Consider the following 24,586-nt stretch of genomic DNA (forward strand, 5'->3'; position numbering starts at 1 on the left):
TTTGTTGCCAATCAAAATATTGGAGTGTGAAACATTTGTTAATCATTTAATTCCGGGCAACGACAGGTCTCCCTGCTAATAAATGTATATATGTGAAAGGGATAAATTCGTTTAGTGTAACTGAGTTGTTTGCATTAGTTTGGGTTGCAAATTATATATATACTAGTAGATGTATCGCATACGGCACAATCATGTTGACACACCGGTTCTCGCCAGATTACTGAAGTTAAGCAACGTTGAGCCTGGTCATTGCAAAAATGGGTGACCAATTTGGAAATTCCTGGTGCTGTATGTAGGAGGACGTCGACACCTCCTTGCAAAAAGTTGCAAAAACCTAACGTCGTCATCTCCCCTAACGAGGATATACATGTGACTGGGGACCGCTTGTGAATTTTATACCACCATGAGACTTCTTCCTTCAGATGAAGCCGGTTAAACCCTTAATAGGGTTGGTGCTGACTGCACACGCACTAAATGTACCTGGCGTTGCACAGTATTAAACGTAACGTTAAATTTCTCTAAAAAAAAACAACAAAAAAAACCGGAAAGAAACTGACATGTGCATGCGAGCATGATGTATTTTTTTTTTTTAACAGTTCACTTGTAAGTAATACTAAAAAAAGTGACATCGAAACGCAAACTTAAACACAGGTAGTCAAGTACGGTAACCATTAAGCCAGTGTGACACGATCTTTAAAAACTGTTTTTAACCTACTTATTCTAAAGATAAGGAAGTTTTCATGTTTCCCCGTCATAAAACACTTAGCAGAGACATAAAAAAAACCACGATCCTCACGTAACAATATTTCAATTTAAATCCTTTAGCAGCCCTTTTTTTCCTGATGAAAACAGATCAAAAAATTTTCCATAAGTCTGAATACCCTATATACAAAATTTCAAGTCTGTAGATCAAAAATTCTTTGAGTATATAGGTTGAGAATTGTCCTCATGCACACGCACACATTCTCACTTATATATATATATATATATATATATATATATATATATATATACTAGCAAGGAGACCCGACGTTGCCCGGGATTGTATGATGATCAACGAATATTTCACACTTCTATATTTCTATTGTCATCGAAATCTGTGAAATCGCCCGGGAGCAAGCTTCACATGCCCCTATGCAGTAACTTAGTCCAAAATGTTATTCTACATTGCACTCTAGAGAACCTACTGTTTCTTTCACAAAATTATTTTATATAAACTTTTTTCCAGTTAACAAAAAAAAAAAATTAAGAAATTTACATATGGGGTTTGAACCTACAGACCACATCATTCAAAAAAAAAAAAAAAAAAAGCACATAAATTTTCAAGTCTTATAAAATGTTTAACAGTTAATGAAAAAAAAAATGTAAGAAATTTACGTGCAGAGTTTGAACCTACAGACCATGTCATGCAAAGAAAAAAAAAAAAAACGCGCTATCAACTTACCCACAGTAGAATTATTTTCATGGCTCGTTGTTCTATCATTGTTGCTAAGCGACATGGAAAAAAAAAGGCTTTACCGATGATAGATAGATTAAAATAACGGTTTCGATTATCGGTAATTATTGAGGGTATTCTGAGACAAAACTTAACTAAGATCACTTCCAGACTGCTACACTAAAGTTCTGTAAATTTTAAAGAAAATCTGTTCAGCCATTTCGGAGTCTATAAGGAATGAACACACACACAGTTGCATTTATATAATTGTAGAGATATATTGCTATTTCCATTTATTTTTATTTTTTTCTGCCCTCTCCACTAGTTCTGCCTACCGAACCAAGCAACCTTGGCATCAGTAACATCGAGACGACCTCTGTCCAGCTGCAATTTACACCTGGCTTCAATGGCAAGACGTCCATCACAAAGTGGATCGTGCAGGCCCAGATTGAAGACGACACCGAATGGACGGACATCTTTTCCATGAAGGCGCCCGATGCCACCTACCTCACCGTTGCCCCGCTCGTCCCTTACACACATTACATTCTGCGTATGATCGCCCAAAATATTGTGGGACAAAGTGATCCTAGTCTGCCATCTCGCCGTTTCCAGACCAAGCAGGCGCCCCCAGCGAAACCCCCAGGAAATCTCACCGTGTGGGCGGTCAACGAAACTGCCTTGCGTATTAGCTGGACGGTAAAAAAATTTTCGTTTTTAAAATCGCTTTCTTTTGGAGTCTTCAGAAAATCGTTTTACCGGGTTTGGACGATGGGGTGATTAGGGTGATTCTTCCTCTCTCTCCTCTCATCCAACTCTTTTTCTTTTCAACTCCCCATCTTTTTCTTTTCTTGCCCTATCTCCCCCCACCTTCCCCCGCCTTCCCTCTCCTTCCCCCCGTTTTCCCTCTCCTTCCCCCTGTCCTTTCTCTCCCCCTCCGCCTTCCCTGTCCTTTCTCTCCCCCTCGTCTCCTCTCTCATTCCCCCTCGTCTCCTCTCGTTTCCCCCACGCCTTCCCCCTCACCTGTCTGTCTTCCCTCTCCTTTTTTCCGCCGCCTTCCCCCCTCTCGCTTAACCACCTTCTCTATTCCTCACTCTCTCCCTCGTTCTCTTTATAATCATTTGCTTCTTTCATTTTTCTTCCCAACATCAAAAATCATCAAATACAAATTGAGATCTATGATATTTTTTGTTTTAGCTACTGACCAGACGTGATTGGAATGGCGAACCCCGAGGTTACAATCTTTTCTATAAGATGAACGATCCCAACGTTGAATGGACGATAATCCACATAGAGAATGCCGTAAACAATTACAGTTATATTTTGACCGGCCTTAACGAATGGGTTGAATATCAAGTGAAAATGACTTCGTTCAATTCCGTTGGAAAGAGCCCGTTCAGTCCGATGGTCGTCCAAAAAACTATGGAATCTGGTTAGTATACTAAACTATTTTTCTGTCATTTGGATTTTAGTATCTAGATATAACTCTTCATCTTCTTCATCATCTTCATCTTCATTATATCTTTTTTTTTTTTTTTTTACACGGTGGTCACCACTTATCAAGGTCCGGAAGCCACTCGAGAATAAGGGTTATTGCAAGTACAGTACGTTAGTGTGGAGATTTGATGAAGTGTTTACTTAAGGGGGCGGTTCATTAGGAATTTGTTAACGTTGGACTTGAAGACATCCAAGTTGTAGTCAGGTGGGAAGCAGGCAGATGGAACAGAGTTCCACAGGCGTGCAGTTCTAAGAAAGAAGCTTTGTTCATGGAATCCACGTTTTGATTTAGGCACAGATAAAGAGTGGGGGAAATTTTTCACAGTGGATTCAGCTAGACGGGTGTTTTTCGTGTAAGATTGGCGAGGGGGGGGACTAGAGATTGGAGTTCAGACGAGCACCTGCCATGGAAATAACGATAAAACAAGGATAGGCTCGCAACGTCTCTTCTGTGGGAGAGAGGTTGCAGGGTAGAGAAAAGGGCATCCCCTACTAAGCCATAAAGTCTATTTTGTACTCTGTCAAGGCAGGATAGGCTGTTTTTAGCAGCTCCTGCCCAGATATGGTAGCAGTATTCCATCCTTGGACGTACTTGGCTTTTATAGAGATAGAGAATTGCATCAGTAGTGAGATATCTTCTGGAGCGGTAGAAGGATCCCACCATCTTTCCAGCGACCTTGGCAACAGACTTGATGTGCGTGTTCCATTTCAGATCAGGAGTAAAGGTCAAACCCAGAAGCTTGTCAAAACACGGGGCCTCTCCCAGACGAGAGCCATCCATCCCAATTGATGCTTCATCTTCATTTCGGTCCTGGATATGACCTAAAACTATATCCGATGGTGAGGCCCCCACCTTGCGGGGGCCTTTGGGAGTGTGGAGCCACCCTTTAATTGGCATTGCTCCCAGGTCCACTCTGACCCGGAGTGGTAGTACCTGTTAGGGTCGCAACTATGGGTTAAATAGAATCCGACTTAAGAAAAACAAATATACTCCATTAAAAATCGTTCCTCAAAATAACTAGATTCGGCATTAAATAACCTGAAAAAGGTTGATATGCCGTAAAACAAGAACAACTAACCAACCAACATTTACACAGACCACAAACTTTTGCTGGGTGCATTCAAATAAAATTTGGACAAGCATTACTACATTAGACCAGTCACGTGGATTACTTCTAACAATTTATGTCAGATGTCCACTTCATACTATCCTGTTAAACCTGATTATAGGGCATTCGTGGAAAAGCAAGAAAATGACTAATAATTACAGATTTTTTTAAATGACAAGGATACATACTTGAAAGTATTGAGAATAGGTGTTCGAAATACACAGTTGGAAGTCATTTGAGTCATTGGAGTGGTAGACCCAACTATAAGTTAAATAGAATCTGACTTAAAAAAAACAACAAATATACTCCATTAAAAATCGTTCCTCAAAATAACTAGATTCGGCATTAAATAACCTGAAAATGGTTGATATGCCGTAAAACAACCAACCAACCAATCATCTTCATTTCATTATCTTCGTAGCAAGTGTGTGTGTGATATATATATATATATATCACACACACACTTGCTACTACACATTTGGTAAAGTGTATAACACATATGTACGGCATAATCACGTTGACACACCGGTTTCCATCAGATCACTGAAGTTAAGCAACGTTGAGCCTGGCTAGTACCAAATGGGTGACCATTTGGGAATTCTAGGCGCTGTATGTGCTTTCCGCTTATCTCGGCATTGTTTCCAGTCGTCCTGAACCTCCACTTGCCACTGGTGTTCAACAATGTCGACTCAGGAGAGGTGTGGTTGGAGAATACACAATTCTTGGCACAAAAATTCCGACGTTCGGGCACCTTTACAGTCGGTATCTATAGTCTGTCAAGATTGAAGAAAGCCATTTTTTTTTTATTTTATATAATACATAAGATTATTGGAAGCTGACTAACTTCTTTTTTTTTTTTTTTTCTTTTCATCTACAGTTCCATCATCTGGACCAAGTAATGTCACCGGGAAGGCACTATCCTCAACCAGAATCAAAATTCAGTGGGGAGATGTACCTCAGTTTGAGCAAAATGGTTTTATTCTGGGTTACAAGGTAAGCAACTGGACCAGCACTACATACCCCAAAACCACGCCCGATGCAGCCCCCTTCCTCCATCAATTCCAGGCGTACTAGTTTCTACAGATTTACATCAAATCTGTTGCCAATGTTGCTGGACAAAATGGTTGCATCATTCTACCGCTCCAGAAAGTATCTCGCTCCTAATGCAATCCTCTGCCTGCATGTTTAAAATACTGTCAGTAAAAAAGAAAAACTACTTCTGTCAACTGTTTACTACTTTTAAAATTTTATATGTCAACTAGCAGGCTGCCTGGCATTGCCCGGTTGTAAGATATGCTTAAATGTGATATTTTAATTCATGCAGATTGCGTATTTATGATTATACACTGTGGAACAATAAAATTGTTACCCTAGAAAAGACATGATTCCATTTCCGTTTTGATGGAAACTGGTTTTCATTTTCTGTTGCAGACGATCTACTAATTGGCCAGTTACGTACAAATCCCAAGAGCGATAAGCACCTTCTTATCTCGTCTGAAAGTGACACCATGTTAAACAAGTGACATTGTACAACTCATGCTCTTTACCGATCTAAGTTATGATAACAGGACCATTGCCAGCACCCTCTAAATGCAAATCCGGACAGCTCAACGAAGTTTCCAGCCACAGTTATGGTCTTTGGTGTGATTTCCAATGAGGACCACATCATGCCACCTCACATCTTCAAAGTCAGCTTGAAAGTCATCACCAAAGTGTACCTGGATGTGCTGAAGAGTGTGGTGATCCCCTGGTGCAATAAGGTGGCTGCTGGCGGACTGTGGACGTGGCAGCAGGACTCTGCACCAGCCCACTAGTCCAAAGAGACCCAAACTTGGCTTCAGAAAGAGTGCTACGACTTTGTATCCTTCTCTCACTGCCCCCCCCTCCTCTCTCGACCGGAACCAACTTGACTACTTCGTTTGGTCATACATCGAGAACATCACCAACATAACCTCCTACAACAACGAAGCCAGCCTGATCAGCACCATCCACTGCGTATTCACCAAGCTCCCGTCAGCACTTGTGGAAAAGGCATGCTCCCAGTTTTGGACCCGTATCGAGGCGGTGATTGAGGCTGAAGGTGGTTACATTGAATAGATGTCAGCTACCGGAATTGATTTTTTTTCAATAAAAGTTTTAAAATAATGCTATAGCGTTGTTTTTTGTAGGGCGACAAATTTATTGTTCCACTCTGTGCAAAATACCAAATTTATCTTTTTTTTTTTTCTTTTTTTTTTTTCTCCAATAAGATTATTTATTTATCGAGGGATGCAAAGGAACGCCCAAATTTCCGAACGGTGAGCAACAACACGAATAGCATCACTCTGAAGCGTCTACTGAAGTATGTTGTGTACGACATCAAAGTCCTGGCCTTTACCAAGATGGGTGACGGGGTATCCAGCAAGCCCACACTATCTATTCGAACCCTTGAAGATGGTAAGTTACTTTTCATTAATAGGTTGACAAAAAGGTTCTTGTGGAATTTTTAATTTTGATTTCAAATGATGTATTTTCGATGCTTCTAGTAATTTCAAATTTTCATTTATTAGTCTTTTCAAGTCTAGATGTGTTGTCAACTAAAATCTTCCGAAATTAGGACGGGGTACAGGAATGTTGATTAGTCAGATGGTTAAATGAATCTATCCCTGACGATGAATCCAGAAGGAACGGAAAGTACTCGGACTTGTGATGAATAAGGCCATGACAATAGCATATTTTTTTCATTGTTTAGGCTCTTGAGTATATATCTGACACAGTTAGACACCGAAAACCACATCACTCTATATAAAGGTGTATAAGATATCAGCGGATACACTCTCGAGAGTCAAAACAATGGAAAGAATATGCTGTTGTCATAGCCCTAGTGATAAATGTGGCGATTACATGAATAATAGTTTTTTTAAGTTTTTATTAATAACTAGCGAGGTGTACCCGGCGTTGTCCGGGTGTTTGGAGGTTGTGTGGAAACTCGGGGGTGGGGGGGGTTAAAATTAAAAGAAAAATGTTTTGGTAGGTAAGTATGAGGATCGAACCCGAACCGTTGAGGCAGTTGGAAATTAAAGTGTGAAAAAGAAGAGTGCGACGGTTTTAATCATTGGACCACCGCGAGATACTAATGGAAGCACGTTTGAATTTATTTAATTACTTGGATTTGGCAGGTGCACGTTTTAATGACTTAATGAGGTCAACTTTTGACTGCTGGGTAGCATTTCATTTAGTGGGGGTAGGGGGAAACATTATAGGAAAAGGCCTAACCTACATGCGGCGAGCGAAAACTGTTGAATATTTATCTTCCCGAAGTCGAGCAAATTAAATAGAGAGGCGAGATGCTTCTAGTATTTCAAGTTTTCGTTTATTATCCGTCTGTTCAAGTATAGATATGTTGTCAACTTCCTAAATTGGGATATATATAGTAGAACCCCGGGATAGCATAGATGCTGTACACATCTCCCCCCCCCCCCCAGAGAGAGATTGGAAAGACAAAAATCTTGATAAATGGATACCTCACCAATTGAACGACAACCAACAAAAACGCCATTATGAAGTTTCATCTTCCTTTCTTTTATGCAACAAGAACGACCTGTTTCTTGATCGGATTGTGACTTGTAATGAAAAGTGGGTTCATTACAGCAACCGGCGACGCTCAGCTCGGTGGTTAGATGCCGACGAAGCTTCACAACACTTCCCGAAGTTAAAGTTGCAACAAAAGGTCATGCTGACTGTTTGCAGGTCTACGACCTGTCTCATCCGTTAGTTTTTTGAATGCAGGCAAAACCATTATGGCAGCCAAGAATTACTGTCAATAAATGGATTAAATGCATCAGAAACTTCGACAACAACACCCAGCATTAGTCAACGGAAAAGGCCCAATTCTTTTGCACGACAATACCCGACCACACGTTGCTAAACTGACCCTGTAGAAGTTGAACGAGTTGGGCTAAGAAACTCTGCCTCATCCACCATTCTCTCCAGACCTCTTAGCTACTGACTACCACTTTTTCAAGCACCTCAACAACTTTCTGCATGACAAATGCATCAAAAACCTAAATGATATCAAAAACGCCTTCAGCAACTTCGAGATTTTTACGTTATTGGCATAATACACTTGTTCTGTGTTGATTTTGATGGTGTTTATTTAGATTGATAAATTTTATTTTTTGAGCTGAAATATGTTCTGAATATAAAAATTAAAAACCGCAATAACTTTGTCAACCTAATATATATATATATATATAGAGAGAGAGAGAGAGATGTTGTTTTGTTTTGGTTTTAGCGATATTTTTTTGAATGAATTCAATTATTTACGAAGAGAGAGAGAGAGATGGGTTTTTTTTTTTTTTTACATAGGCATCACCACATTATCAAGGCCCAGAGGCCACTCAAGGATAAGGGGTAAAGAGTGTACAGTAGAAATTGGACAATATAGTAATCATTAGTAATGAAAATTTGGTAAATTTGATAACTTATATGGAACGGCTCATCAAGAACTTATTTACTTTAGACTTGAACACAACCATATTGTAGTCAGCCGGAAAGCAGGAAAACGGAAGACAATTCCACAGGCGTGCAGTTCTAAGAAAGAAGCTTTGTTCATGGAATCTACGTTTAGGTTTAGGCACAGATAAAGAGTGGGAGAAATTATTGATAGTGTTTACAGCTAGACGAGTGTTTCTTGTGAAAGTTTGGCGAGGGGGGGACCATAGATTGAAGCTCAGTCGAACACTTTCCATGTTGTTTTGTTTTGGTTTTAGCGATATGTTTTTGAATGAATTCAATTATTTACGAAAGTGCATTTTTACCTAAATGCGAGTTGGGAACAGTTTTCCCTTTTAACCAATTTGGTACCCCCACATGGGGAGCGGTATATATATATTATTTTTTAAAATGTAATTATCCACTGACACGTGTTATATATATATATATATATATATATATATATATATATATATATCATTCAAACACGGTAGTGTTTGAATATATGGTTAAGTGGCAGTTTTAATCGTTTAGAACTGCTTTAAAGCTTCACCGCTATATTGTGAAAAAAAACTTTTCCATTTTCGTTGAGTAAAACAAAAGTTATGATCAATTTTCTTATGTTCAAAATGGTAAAAAAAAAAAAAACGTAAGGAGGTAAGCGACGTTTGTTACGACTGGTTTCCAAAGCAAGCACGTCGCTTCAGCGACTACTGTTGCTACCAATTCACCGAGAAATAACAAGTGAAACAGAATGAAATCATGAAAGAGAGATAATTGTGTGGGGGGGGGGATTTTATTGAAAGCAGACGAGTGCCGTACATTGTTATTACATGTGTATGTTATATTTATGGGGGAAAAAAAAAATAAGACTGAAATTAAACAAAGAACAAGTGAATTTATTGGAAGCCTGGAAAAATAATGGATTACAATAGAAAAATGCGAGCATGAAAAGTGATATGGTTAAGCTTAAACGTGGAAAGGTAAAAGACTAGTTGAAACTGGAAAAGAAAAGGACAAGATATTCTTGTTAAAAATATAATAAATTTATAACTTTAAATATTGCAGCATTAAAAATTGATTATATAATGTTATAAATTGAATTTAAAAATTTCTTAATGCTGCAATATTTTAAGTTATAAATGTTTTGTATTTTTAATTAGAATATCTTGCCGTTCTCTTTTCCAGTTTTAACAACTAGTCCTTTACTTTTCCATATTTAAGCTTAACCATATTACTTTTCATGCTCGCATTTTTCTATTGTAATATATAATATATATATATAATCTCAGTGGCGTAGCTAGAGTAAACGTCATCCGGGGCGATTTGCTTAAATGTCACCCCACTTTTGCTGTCACCTGGACCGGCCCCTTTACATACGACACTTTCATATATATATATATATATATATATATATATATATATATATGATTAGTTTTTTTTTTTTGGAAAAAGAATTCCAGCAGAGTGCTCAATTAAAAGGAAAATCCAAATTTTAAGAGCGTACTTATATTTTGTGTACAGAAAGTTGTTAGTTGAGACAGATCATTGGTACCGTCGGTTTCAAGCCCGATAATAAGGCCCGTTTAAGGTATCCTTATCAAGCTCTTTTCAGCCAATATTCGTCTATCTGTCTCAACTAACAACTTTCTGTACACAATATATATATATATATATATATATATATATATATATATATATATATATATATATATATATATATATATATATATATATATATAGAATAAAACCACTTAATCCTTTTTCACAGTTTAAAAAAAATCAAATGAGTGTCATCAAACGATTTCAAATTAAAAACTACAAAAAACAAACAGGATTTAGAGTTTTCAATAAACATCGGCAAACATATTCTTCAGTTATTTAAAAAAAAAAAAAAAAAAAAAATATAAGAGTTTCTAATGGTTGCGAAATTTTGTTGGGATGACATTGTGTCACCCCTCCCCTTTTTGTTCTCACCTGTGACGGACCGCCCCTCCCCTGACCCCCCTCTAGATACATCACTGATCCATTCATGTGTAATCACCTTTTTCTTCACCATATTCCCTCTGCTTCACTTTTTTTTGTTTTCAAGTAAGATCTTTGACTTACTTGTTGTTTCATCAAAAACTTTCTGCATGCAAAATCCGATCCCGCATTTTGCTAATTCCTACCCTCTGATGAGAAAGAAAGTATTTCTTCGAAACTCCGCGGATTAAGGACTATCCACTTATCAAGTGTTTCCTTTTCAGATTAAATATGTTTTTAACTCATTTCAAAGTGTTTTTAACATGTTTTATTAACTGTTTGCTCATATATATATATATATATATATATATATATATATATATATATATATATATATTAGTTTCGTGGTTAAATTTTAACTTCTGAAAAAAAAACAACATATAGAGACATATTCGATTTAAGAATTTATTGCTTGACAAAAGGAATATATAGAAGGGGTTATATATATATATATATATATATATATATATATATATATATAATGTGTGTGTTATTGTTAGTGTATATATATATATATATATATATATATATATATATATATATATGTGTGTGTGTGTGTGTTATTGTTTAATTGGCTTTCGTTGGTTTTTACATCGACACATTTTATGTTTAAATCAAACAGACAATGTCTGTTATCAAAGATTCTTTTATTTCGTATTCTGGCATATAAACCTTTTTTTTTTTTTTTTTCAGTTCCAGATCCTCCAATTATCATCTACTTCCCTGTAGTAACATACAAAATGGCTAGAGTCGTGTGGGCACCACCGACCAAACCAAACGGTATTATCATCAGTTACCGGGTGTCCTACGCTCTTCGAGACAAACCGGATGACAAGCAAGAGAGCTACACGATAGTGGACGCCAATGTACACGAATTCACGGCGTCGGGTCTTGAGAGAGAAACCTATTACAACTTTAGCGTCTCCGCCAAAACAAACGTTGGTTGGGGGAAGCCAGCCATTGTTGAAGTCTTCACGATGAAGGACAGATGTAAGTAAACTTTATTTTTTATACTAGCAATGATATGCATCCTTCGTTGGGTACAGGTATGGAAAGGTGTAAATCGTTCATTTTCTTTCATCTGTATTGAACAATCGTTTCACCTTTTTTTTTTTTTTTTTACACTAATTACAAGTGTGTGTGTGTAGATGTTGTTTATTTGTTTTTGCGATACGTTTTGAATTGAATTCAATTATTTATACGAAAGCGCATTTTTACCTAAATGCGAGTTGGGAATAATTTTCCCTTAGACCAATTTGGTACCCCAAATGGGGAGTGGTATATATATATATATATATATATATATATATATATATATATATATATAGTTTTTAAAATATAATTTTCCACTGACATAGGTCCTGGATATTTTTTGTATTATGAGTGGAGGTTGAAGGCTCAATCCTCAATGTGGCCGAAACTCAAAATACAATTGCAAAATTACTTAGGACTTCTACCCAGTCATGGCTGACAGAATGAGAGCATGCTACTCCCATGGATTAAATAATGAGTTCCATTCGAAATTCCATGCAGAGTTCAACAAGACACACCTGAAGAAGGTCCGAGGTTACATCGACCGAAAGGTTGTGCAAATAAAACTCCAGATGAAAACGGTTGTCCAAATAATACAAGGGATATTTTTTTATCAAGAGTACATTAGACAGATTCATGTAGAATGTATCGTGAAATTTCCTGACTCCTGCTGGTCGAATGTATGAATAAAATGTAAATTTAAATAAGAGTGCATTCTCTTGTTGGATAGTAATGATTCAGGGAGATAAACTGGATCTAATCCACGTCTTTCTTATAGATATAGAATAAAAGAACTCTTATATATTATTGAATTGGAATTCATTATTGAGATGAGTATTATTTATTGCAGACTAGTATCCTCATCTTTCTTAATTGTTGTTTCTTCGGAACCCATGGCACAATGGATAGAGACGTTGAATCTCTACGATTCCAGGTGAGAATTATCTGAAGATAGCGGTTTCAATTCTAACCAAAGCCAGCCAGAGGCTTACTTGGCCAAAACATGGTGAGACAACAACTATGGAAGGCAGTAATTACTGAGAATGCAGTTAGGAGATTTGGAGTTCCTATCCTGTCGCGGTTACCACCCGACGAAGGCCAGCGGAATAGTTGGCCGAAACGTGAAAGAACATCTAAGAAAGATGAGGATATTAGTCTGCAATAAATAAATTAATCAAAAGAACGTTTTCATGCTTTCTAACTGAATACAATATGGTTGTCTTCAAGTCCAACGTAAACAAGTTCTTGATGAGCCGTTCCACTTGTTAACAAATTTACTGAATTTCCATTACTAACAATTACTATATTGTCCAATTGACTACTGTACACTCTTAACCCTTATCCTCGAGTGGTCCCTGGGCCTTGATAAGTGGTTATGCCCATGTAAAAAAAAACAACCGTATCGATGTTGATTGAGCCAAACTTTTCTTTATTTTTCAGCCGCACCTGAGAGTCCATCACAACCTATAATTTCCTCCCAGGTTCAAGCCCGTTCGGTTCCAATCAGTTGGCAAAATGGTAATGATGGTTATGGTCCACTGCGTAATTTCACGATCCAGTTTCAAACGAAAGAACAGGATGAAAAAGATTGGGACACGGTTCCGGATGTGGTACCCCCCGATGTTACAACTTTCATGGTCACTGGGTAAGCAAAGTGTTTCTGAGAGTCTTGAGGTATTGAGATGGAAAGTAATCCTATCAAGTGACCCCCCCCCCCTCTTCCCCCAAAAGAGGTGACTATCCATGGGAGCATTAATTATTAAATCATTTCTCTCTGATGGGTTCATAAGAGTAGTGGTTGATGGGCAGAAATCAGAAGCTTACAGTATTAATGCTGGAGTCCCTCGGGGGTCCATCCTGGGCCCAACTCTCTTCCTGATCTACATCAATGATCTTCCAAATCACATCCTTAGATCATTCGTAGACATTTACGCTGATGACACTACCATCTATGGTAACACTTCGAAAACTGTGAACAACCAAGTTCTCTCTGACTCTCTCTTCTTTGATCTTGAGCACGTGGTACAATAGGGGAAAAAAGTAACTGGTTACTTTTAATGCATCTAAAACCAAGCTTCTATCTTTACATCATCAATGCTCTGTTGCCCAACTGCCATGAAATGAATGGCTCTCGTCTTGGAGAGGCTTCATGTTTTGACAAGCTTCTAGGCTTCATCTTTACTCTCGATCTGAAATGGAACACTTATATCAAATCCATTGCCAAAGTCGCTGGAAAAATGGTTGGATCCTTCTACCGCTCCAGTAGATATCTCCCTCCTGATGCAATTCTCTACCTACCACTCCGGCCCTGTCGGTGGGGCATTAGAATACGCCGACTGCCCCCCTGCAGAGGGTAAAAGTCCCTCAATGGGGGTCCTGGATATGACCTTAAACTATATCCAGTGGTGAGGCCCCAGCTGGTGGGCTTTGGGGAGTGTGGAGCCACCCTTTAATTACCATTGCTCCCAGGTCCACTCTGACCTCCCAAATCACATCCTAAGATCATTTGTAGATATTTATGCTGAGGACACTATCATTTATGGCGACACTTCAAAGGTTGTAAATGACCAAGTTTTAATTCTCTCTCCTCTGATCTTGAGCACGTGGTAGAATGGGGAAAGAAGTGGCTGGTTACTTTTAATGCATCTAAAACCAAGCTTGTATCTTTACATCATCAACGCTCTGATCCCCATCTGGCATTAATTGAAATGGATGGCTCTCGTCTTGGGGAGGCCTCATGTTTTGACAAGATTCTGGCCTTGACCTTTACTCTTAATTTGAAATGGAACATGTGTATCAAATCTGTTGCCAAGGTTGCTGGAAAAATAGTGGGATCCTTCTACCCCTTGTAGATATCTCATTGCTGATACAATTCTCTACCTCTATAAGAGTCGGATACGTCCAAGGATGGAGTCCTATTGCCACATTTGGGTAGGAGCTGCTAGAAAGACCTTATCCTGCCTTGACAGTTCAAAATAGACTTCGTAGCCTCGTAGGAAATGCCCTTTTCTCTTCCCTACAACCTCTTTCCCACAGAAGAGACATTGTGAGCCTGTCTCTGCTTTATTGTTATTTTCATGGCAAATGCTCGTCTGAGCTCCAATCTATAGTCCCCCTCACCAAACTTTCAAGAAAAACGCTCGTCTAGCTGAAACCACTATAAATATTTTCCCCCACTCTTTATCTATGCCTAAACCTAAACGTAGATTCCATGAACAACGTTTCTTTCTTAGAACTGTATGCCTGCGGAACTCTTTCCTGTTTACCTGCTTTCCAGTTGACTACAATATGGTCATCTTCAAGTCTAACGTAAACAAGTTCTTGATGACTCGTTCCTCTTGAGTCATCCAATTTACCAAATTTCCACTACTAACGCTTACTACGATATAATCCCATTGATTACTGTACACTCATTAACCCTTATCCTCGAGTAGCCTCCAAGCCTTGATAAGTGGTGATTTCTATGTAGTAAAAAAAAAAAAAAAAAAAAAAAAAGTAAAGAAAGAAAATTCATGATTCCTTTATGCCATCTAACCATATTTGGTACAAATTAACTTCAGTCTATGCCTTGTCCATCAAACTTTAATCCTAGTATCTTATATCTCAACAAAGCCAACATTCGTTTGTGCATGAAGTATTGTCGCCACATCTCGGCTAGTGCACCAAGCATGCCTCTCCCTCTCTCTCTCTCTCTTGGACAAGATCCAAAAAATAGTCTCCAACTTAGGTTATGCACTAGCAACCATGCTCCAACCCCTGTCCCATCACCGCAATGTTGAATCCCTGTGTCTATTTTACAAGTATTTTAATCGAATGTGCTCTGATGAACTCCTTGCACTTTTGCCCGCTCGACGTATATATTTCCGACAGACCCGTTCAGTAGCAAAATCTCACCTCTTCACTGCAAAGGTCCCTAGAAAATCCTTCTGCTCTTCTCGCTTCTTTTCCCGAGACTGTTAAATTTTAAAATTCCCTCCCTGCTCCTTGTTTCCCTGATTGTACTGCCATCAGAATTTTTTTTTTTTTTTACATGGGAATCACCACTTATCAAGGCCCGGAGGCCACCCGAGGATAAAGATTGATGGGTATACATTAGTCAATGTGATTATTGCGTAGTAAACATAATTAGGGGAAATTTTGTAAATTGGATTACTTGGGAGACGATTCATCAAGAACTTGTTTACATTGGACTTGGAGACAATCAGATTGTAGTCAAATCGAAAGCAGGCAAACGGAAGAGAGTTCCACAGGTGTGCAGTTGTTCTAAGAAAGAAGCTTTGTTCATGGAATCTACATTTTGATTTAGGCACAGATAAAGAGTGGGGAAAAATGTAGAGTGATGTGGTTCTCGGTTGATTGTGTCTGTGTCGGATATATACTCGAGAGTAAAAACAAAAAGAATATGCTGTTGTCCTAGCCCTAGTGATCACTCAGGTGATAGAAAAGATAAATAATGGGAAGCTGGCATGCATAACATGTTATATAGACTCTGATCTCCTCCGTCTTTTAAAAGTGTGTTGTTATACATGTTGTATTATATATTTAATGTGCATCGCAGTTTTGTTGGGCTGTCATGCGTAAGATTGTCGTAATGCTTTGATCACAAAATGCACAAATTGAAAATGGATCTATCTATGAAATTCTTTATTTGGCCAATCAAATTTGGTGTTCGGACTTCCTTACTTCTCCCACACCTCTCATCATCTCTCACAAACTCCCTGCCTTCCTTGAATCTCTTATGCCACTCCAAAACTGATGCTCCAAAACTGATGCTCGATTCATTCAAGATGGTCCAAAAGCAGTCTGAAGCATTCCAAAGATTTCTGTGGCATTTTTTCCAAGTTTAAAACATAATTTTATTGCATATCGTTCTTCTAAAGTGTCCTCACGTCATGATTGCATTTTTGAAATTCACAAGTTCTGACAATCAGGATTTAGTGGGGTGTATTCCAATTCCTGGACTATAGGGAGGATGAGGAACTATCTTGATGCCCATCTTGATCAAATAGTTTGTGACAAGAATGGAGCACCCTTGAGACAAACTTCGCACAAATCTTTCACATTTTCAGTTCCTCACGAATAATTGCATGTGCAGTTCACACACTGACATCAAATTGTGCACTAATTGTTTCCCTAGATATACAGCAGTCCTTATTCATGAAATTCTTTATTTGGCCAATCAACTCTGGTGTTCTGACTTGCTTACTCCTCTCACAACTCTCATCATCCCTTACAGGCTCCCTGCCTTCCTTGAATCTCTTATGTCACTCAAAAACTGATGCTCGATTCATGCAAAATAGTCTAAAAGCAATCTGAAGCATTTCATACGTTTCTGTGGCATTTTTTTCCAAGTTTAAAACAGAATTTTATTGCATATCGTTCTTCTCAAGTGTCCTCACATCCAGATTGCATTTTTAAAATTCACAAGCTGTGACAATTAGGCTTCTTCTGGTGTATTCCGATTCCTGCTTGAACCTGAAATCATAAAAATTGTTCGGTCATCTCATAAGATGTATAGCAACAACATACTGAATTTTAGAGAGTCTACGACAATTTAAAATGCCATGTACATAGTTGGACGGTATGATGGCGGTTGATGCCAATGCGATGCGATCACTCGGGTGATACAAAAGAGAAAGAGGTGTATAAAGTGTACTGTTATACACGCCATATTATATAGACTCATATACACTAAATATACACCCACGTATTAAATACATGGGTTGTAATTTTGTTAGTCTGTCATGCGGAAGTTTGTTGTAATGCTTTCATCGCAAAATGCATAAGTTGAAAATGGATCTATTTATGTAAAATCTTTGCTAACAGTTTTTTTTTCTTTTTGTTTCAGCCTGAAGCCAAATACGACATATCGATTCCGGGTTGCCGCTACAAATGATATTGGGACAAGCTCTTTTAGTAACAGCTCTGATGACGTCAACACCTTACAAGATGGTAAGTCCCTATACATCTATTAACCCACAAGGACAGAGTTAAACTCAGGGTCGGTTTTTAATGAAAAGAAAATCCAGTTCCCCCCCTCCTTCCAAAAAAAAAAAAAAAGAGGGCACTCTGTGTTGGAACTAAATAACAATTCCCTCAGTGTAAAAGGGTTTTTTCTTTCACTGACTGAAGACAGAAAAGTCGATGTGTAGTATCAGATTTTGCTATGTGTCAAAATTCAGTACTACAACGCCGGAAGTGAACTCTGTTTACTTAAATATAGAATGGAAGTCACTAAGCATGAAACAAAATACCAAGTTATACACAGGGTCGGTTTTTAATGAAAAGAAAAATCCAGTTCTCCCCCCCACCACCACCACCAAAAAAAGGGGTCACTCTGTGTTGGAACTAAATAAAAATTCCCTCGGTGTAAAAGGGTTCATAGATTCCATGAACAAAGTTTCTTTCTTAGAACTGCACGCCTGTGGAATCGTCTTCCGTTTCCCTGCTTTCCGGCTGACTACAATATGGTTGTCTTCAAGTCCAATGTAAACAAGTTCTTGATGAGCCGTTCCATATAAGTTAACAAATTTACCGAATTTCCATTACTAACGATTACTATATTGTCCAATTTCTACTGAACACTCTTTAATCCTTATCCTTGAGTGGCCGCTTGGCCTTGATAAGTGGTGATGCCTGTGTAGAAAAAAAGGATTTTTCCTTCACCGGCTGAAGACAGAAAAGGTGAAGCATCGGATTTGGCTGTGTAAAATTTCAGTACGCAAAGTTGTGACACCGGAAGTGGACTCTGTTTACTTAAATATGGAACGGAAGTCACTAAGCATGAAACGAAATACCAAACCATTTCTTGTTTTATCATGAAACAACGAAAAAAAAAAAATCAACTTTTATTATTTTAATTTTTATGAACATTTTTTTAATATTTAAAATATATTCATATGGAAATATTTTATTTAAAAAAAAAAGTTATTTAAATTTTCATAGTTTACATTTCTATAAATAATTTTCTAATAAATTTATTAAATAATATATTTAAAATATATATTTAAAATATTGAAATGATTACAAATTTTCACAAATTTTATTGCATAATTTTGTCATAAATAATCTATATATATAAAAACGAAAATGTATGAATGTATGTATGTTCGCTTTTTGTGTATGTCTGCAAAAGGCTTTTTTCGTCGGCCTTCTCGCTCGGCTCGCTTCTTAAAACTTTTTATACTACGTCTAAATGATAATATCTACAACTTAAGAACGGGAATCGCGTGTGTATTAAATTTGCCTGACATTCACACGCTATTTTTCCCAGATATTTTGATCGCCGCGTGTTTCTTTCGCTTTTCAGTATAAAACAAGCGAAAATTGGCTTGCAGCCGCATCATGTTTCAAGGTCAAACATCACGTGACTTAAGTTTCTCGCACCTGTCAATTTCATTTTATAAACGTTAAATTAAGATGCTTTTCATTCATCTTCTCTCGTGGCCGAGATGGTTAGGTCCAACGGTTTTTTTTTTCATTTCATTTCCATCTCCACGTTAAAGGTTCGGGGTTCAAGCCTACTTTCCTACTAAAACTTTTTTTTCTTTTACACCTCCAAACACCCGGTCAACGTTTTTTTTTTTTTTTTAAAATAGGGTTGTTTTGATCACCCCCCCCCAAAAAAAAAACACACACACCTACAAACACCCGGGCCACGCCGGGTATTCCCCACTAGTCTATATATATAAAAGTGAAAATGTATGTTCGCTTTTTGTGTATGTCCAAGAAAGGATTTTTTCAGAGAAGCGGTCAGTCGGTTCACAACTGTTTATATCACATGTAAATCGTAATATCTCACAGTTAACAACGGAGTTCACCTGTCTATTTAATTTGCTCGACTTCGGGAAGATAAATATTCAACAGTTTTCACTCGATGCATGTAGGTTAGGCCTTTAATGTTTCCCCTTACCCCCAACGTCTTGGGGGGGGGAAGCATTCCCGCACTAAATGAAATGCTACCCCGCAGTCAAAAGTTGACCTCATTAAGTCATTAAAACGTGCACCGGCTAATTTAAGTTAAATAGATTCAAACGTGTTTCTGTCAGCATATCGCGGTGGCGCAATGGTTAACGTCACACGTTTTTTTTTTTCACACTTTAATTTACAACTTTGCCTCAAGGGTTCAGTTTGATCCTCATACTTACCTACCAAAACATTTTTTTTTATTTTAATCCCCCCCCCCCAAAGTTTCCGCACACACCTCCAAACACCCAGGCAACGCCGGGTACCCCTCGCTAGTCTTATATATAAAGGGGAAAATGTGGATTAGTTAGTATGCGTGTGTGTGTGTGTGTGTGTGTGTGTGTGTGTGTGTGTGTGTGTGTGTGTGTGTGTGTGTCTGCCAAAAACTGTTCACGGACGTATTGGATCATGACAAAATTGGTATTGTTGGAAAGATCAATCTCTCGGATGAAAAATATGTAAAAATTGGCTGAAAAGATTAATTCTGGGCCGTTTTTTTTTTTGCAAGGAGGGGTCGCTTTTGGTGTCGACATTTTTGCAAGTCATACGCCTAGCAATCTCAATGTACGTTTACAAAAAGTTATTTCGACCCGTTGTGACATAACTCGTCGTGGCCATGACAGCTAGCGGGAGAGGTTTTGCCACCTCCTTTTCCTCTTTCGTGTCGCAGGTTCAAACCTGCCTACTGTGACTTTTTTTTTTGTCGTCGCAAGGGTACTTGCTGCTATTTTGATTGAAACAAAAGTCCATAGATGACCGAACAAATGGGGAGGGATAGGTGCTGCCAGGCTATTCTTTCCCAGACAGGCTGCACAGGGACATGGGGGAGGGGCTGGGGGTATCTAGCACCTGCCCCTTTTACTCTTGTTTTAAAAGTGCCCTTTTCAGAAGAATGTGGCCCACAATTACTATATTTTTACAGTTTTTTTTTTTCGCTTAAGCACTTGCCCTGAAAGAGTTCTCTGCATATTACTGTAAGAGACTCTCTATAAGAATATTAGAAGGTACTACACTTTGATCCTAACCAAAAGTGAAAACTAAAATTCTTTGAATTCATCATTTGTCTTTCTTGCTTCTTTATTACATTAGAACAGATACTACCTTTTCATCCCAGCCAAAAGTCTGACTTTCAAAATGTGTTAATCACTTTTTTTTTTTTTTTTTTCTCCTTTTCAGTCCCTGAGCAAGGTCCAACCGAGGTGAAAGTCGTTTCTATAACAACGGATTCTGTCAATGTGACGTGGCGGGTATGACTTTTGCTTTTGACTATTATATGCACTAGCTGGACTACCCGTTCCATGATGGGTTCGGGAGATCCTTTAATTGTTGTAAGAGGTTGGATTGGAATCCAGAATATTTCAGTTATCAAAAAATTTTATAGTAAAAAAAAAAAAAAAAAAAAACTGCATATAAATTTCCTAATTGTTTCCGTGCCTTGTTTGGGGTGAAAGTAGAATAAAATAAAAAAAATAAAAAATAAATAATTAATTGTGCAAGGAGAAGTCCAAAGTTTTACAAAATTAACAGATGTACTTGTTTGCAGCTTTTAAGTACATAACCCAAGTTGTCCAAGCCACGATGTGACACAAGGAGGAGTTTACTGATGCGATATTTAGTTAAATTATTTTTTTACTCTACAATAAAGATCAATGTGTATTTAATAATTGTGGGTTGTCCTTCCTGGATCTTACCTCCTTATTCAATGGATTTTTACCACACCCTACTTTTTCCCCCTTGTTTCTGCTTTCATAATCGTTGTGAAACTTTATAAACTTGCGCTAACTGTTAAAAAACCTTTTTTATGCAAATATTGTTTTACCTCGTATCAACCTTTTCAGGTTATTTAATGCCGAATCCAAATATTTTGAAGAAAATTTTTTTAATAGAATATATTTGTTTTCAAGTCGGTTTCTATTTAACCCATAGTTAGGACCCTAACACGTACTACCACTCTGGGTCAGAGTGGACCTGGGAGCAATGGCAATTAAAAGGTGCCTCCACACGCCCCAAAGCCCGCAAGCTGGGGCCTCACCATCGGATATAGTTTAAGGTCATATCCTGCACTCTTATATGTGGATATTAGCACACAGGAACTACAAAAACAAACTGGACACAGAAACCTTTATGCAAATATGATTCAATTCATATTTGTAACAAGCGGCTGTGCTGTATCGGCACACACAACACCGAGTCAAACACAAAATCAAGTACACTCAACATCCTCTTACCATCAATGCTTACCTTGTGAACTCTGAGTATGGGGAATTCCCATACATACAAAACAAAATCACTGAAAAAAAACAAAAATACTCTAATTAAGGGTAAGGATAATGAGTAAACGTTGGATAAAATGATGGTTAAAATTATTACGAACTTGCCAGGATTCGAACCTGGATTCTTCTAATCCGTAGTCAGACGCGTTATCCATTGTGCCACAAGTCCTCTCCAATATGCTGAAAGATGTTACCGCGACTGTATACAGACAGTGCTAAACTCTATTGACATGGGCAGGTAACTTTTTCGACAATTGCACGAAACGGCCCAAAAACCTTTATTTCGGGCTTTTTATGTGATTCAGCGTTGTTCGTTACAAACCATATATAGATGAGGACAATCTAGGGACTCTCACCTTTCAGGGGAACAAAACGAATTTTTCAATTCGGTGCATCCGTTCGAAAGTTTTATTGGTATATATACACACACATAAATAAATAAATAAATAAACATTTAGAATTTTATTAATAGTATAGATTTCTTTTAATGCATTAACCTGCAAAATTTATTGTATATTTTGCAAACCTCTTTCCTCTGAGAAGAATTGCATTTTTCAAAACTCCATGGAATAAGGGTTTTTAAGTTCATCCGTACTCCTTGTATCTTCTTTACATGTTTTTAATGTTTTTTTGAGAATTGGAATTAATTTTCAATAATAAGATTTTTCTAACATATATATATATATATATATATTGTTTTTTTTTTTTAAATATAATTATCCACTGACACGTGTTTCGTCGTCTACGACTCATCAGAGTGGCTGAATCTAGCGAGATTATATATATATATGTAGTAGAGATTTAGAAGGCGGTCACAATGCGAGGAATGAAATATAGTCGTTATTGGTAAGAGAAGACGAGAACAAGTGGCGATTTACAAATCAATAAGTACATACATATATTTTATATATACATATATTTATTCAGTTGTATTGGTAAAATGTCTTACTTGTTATGTCTGCGACAAATTCCATCATTAATTTTGGAAAAATTCCCTTTTCAAGTGAAAGATTATATATATTCCCTTTTCAAATGGTAAACTTAACAGATCGATTCAATGCTTTGATTTATATATATATATATATATTTTTAAAATATAATTATCCACTGACACGTGTTTCGTCGTCTACGACTCATCAGAGTGGCTGAATCTAGCGAGATTATATTTTTTTTTTCTTTTTTTTTTTTTAGGTTCCCCCTTCAAAGACTTGGAATGGTCCACTTTTGGGTTTCATTGTCCAATATCGCCAAGATGATCTCAAGGAATTCCAGCAAGAAGACGTTATTTATGTGTCGAAACAAACCGCGATTTGGTATCGGCTGTCGAATCTAAACAAGTTCATCAACTATGAATTTCGAGTTATCGCTTATAATGCAATTGGAGAGAGTCCCGCTAGCAAACCTTTCATTTATTTTGTTGGCTATGCACGTAAGTATTGCATCCTTTCAATTATTATTTATTAGTGGGGCCTGTGGAACACACACACACACATATATATATATATATATATATATATATATATATATATATACATTTACTAGCATGGATACCCAGCGTTGCCAGGGTTGACATGAAGTTCGGTTTCGCCACACCTGCTATACTAAGAGTATTGACCAGTTTTTCATTATTATATGTCAACTAGATCGTTAACCCAACAAAAATTTTAAAAAGAAAGAATGAAAACACGAAAATGTACCCGGAAAAAAAGAAGTACGTGACAAACTCTCTACCAGATAATTTGGCAGAAGGGATACGAAGAGAAGCTATTCTCTGGATATTGAGCACCTTTTTTATGACTATATCCCAGTTTAAGTGAATTTCTTTTATGCTTCCTCTGTCTAGAAAGATTTGTCTTTACAATCTGTTGCAATGAAAACAAACTGTAAATAATTGAGTTTCAAAAATACCAAAGTAGAATTTGTGTTAACCGAATGTTTGTTATAAAAAATGATGAGTTATTTCTTATTGTGTTATCAAAAGAAAAAAAAAATTAGTTAATCTTTAAAAAAAAATTTTTAAGGATAGATTTTAAACTCTTCCGACTTAAGATTACCAATACTACAATCTAAAAGGTTATGGAAACAAAAAGCTACATTCCAAAGATTTATTTTTAAAATTTTACATTTTTATTAAATTAGGCTTTTTACACATGATCCAAATTATAACACCAGAGACAAAAATTCTATCAAATTGTACAAAAAGTGTATGAAAACATTCAACAATCAAACTTAATGAGTTCTACCTCCACTGCTTTTGATGACTTCAAAAATTCTTTGGGGCATGCTAGAAATAAGGGTTTCCATTAAGGTGCAGGGGATCCTGCTCCATTTTCTGAAGATAGCTTCACGAAGTTCATTTTTTGTTGAATATTGTTTGTCATTTCGATAAACCTCTCGTTATCCATCCGAAAATATTTTCAAGTGGGTTCAAGTCTGGTGAGCATGCAAGATGTCGCAAGAGATGGACTCCATTTTCTTGCAGTGGGGATTGCAGCCTTATCCTATTAGAATAACCATCCATCCCCACACAAACGATGACCCTCCATCACCAAAGATGTTTTTTGTAGCATGCTAACAAAACCAGCTGCTGTCTGACGACCCTGCTCCACCGTTACTCTGTAAGAAAAGGAACCCCATACCATTACGGACCCTCCACCACTATGACGTGTGGAAAAAATTTCAAGGAGTATGTTTTTGTCATGCCAATATCGCTGGAAGCCATCAGAACCATCTAAATTGAATCTTTTCTCATCAGAAAACAGGACTTTCTTCCATTTCTC

General features: G+C 37.4%; 2 protein-coding genes, 1 non-coding gene and 1 pseudogene across 9 annotated transcripts in view; 3 read left to right on the plus strand and 1 right to left on the minus strand.

Moving 5' to 3' along the window:
• Positions 1-24,586, plus strand: part of LOC145268679 (protein sidekick-2-like) — a 363,221-nt gene that overhangs the window by 281,494 nt on the left and 57,141 nt on the right. For all 7 annotated transcript variants that reach the window (XM_080124179.1, XM_080124182.1, XM_080124177.1 and 4 more), the window contains 9 exons: positions 1,761-2,131; positions 2,630-2,864; positions 4,916-5,031; positions 6,288-6,474; positions 11,230-11,526; positions 13,009-13,213; positions 17,417-17,520; positions 20,710-20,780; positions 22,998-23,235. In XM_080124179.1, coding sequence (XP_079980305.1) covers positions 1,761-2,131; positions 2,630-2,864; positions 4,916-5,031; positions 6,288-6,474; positions 11,230-11,526; positions 13,009-13,213; positions 17,417-17,520; positions 20,710-20,780; positions 22,998-23,235 — 1,824 coding nt within the window. The remainder of the gene's footprint in view (positions 1-1,760; positions 2,132-2,629; positions 2,865-4,915; positions 5,032-6,287; positions 6,475-11,229; positions 11,527-13,008; positions 13,214-17,416; positions 17,521-20,709; positions 20,781-22,997; positions 23,236-24,586) is intronic.
• The window catches only part of LOC145268680 (uncharacterized), a 175,977-nt gene that overhangs the window by 96,924 nt on the left and 54,467 nt on the right, over positions 1-24,586 (plus strand). The gene's annotated exons all lie outside the window — the stretch shown is intronic.
• LOC145268962 (5S ribosomal RNA) lies at positions 4,538-4,654 on the plus strand (annotated as a pseudogene).
• On the minus strand, positions 21,903-21,975 carry Trnar-acg (transfer RNA arginine (anticodon ACG)). Its single transcript has one exon. It is a non-coding gene; the product is annotated as a tRNA-Arg (tRNA).

Source organism: Euprymna scolopes, chromosome 44, assembly GCF_053919585.1.
Source record: "Euprymna scolopes isolate OS-2025 chromosome 44, ASM5391958v1, whole genome shotgun sequence".
Lineage (NCBI taxonomy): Eukaryota > Metazoa > Mollusca > Cephalopoda > Sepiida > Sepiolidae > Euprymna > Euprymna scolopes.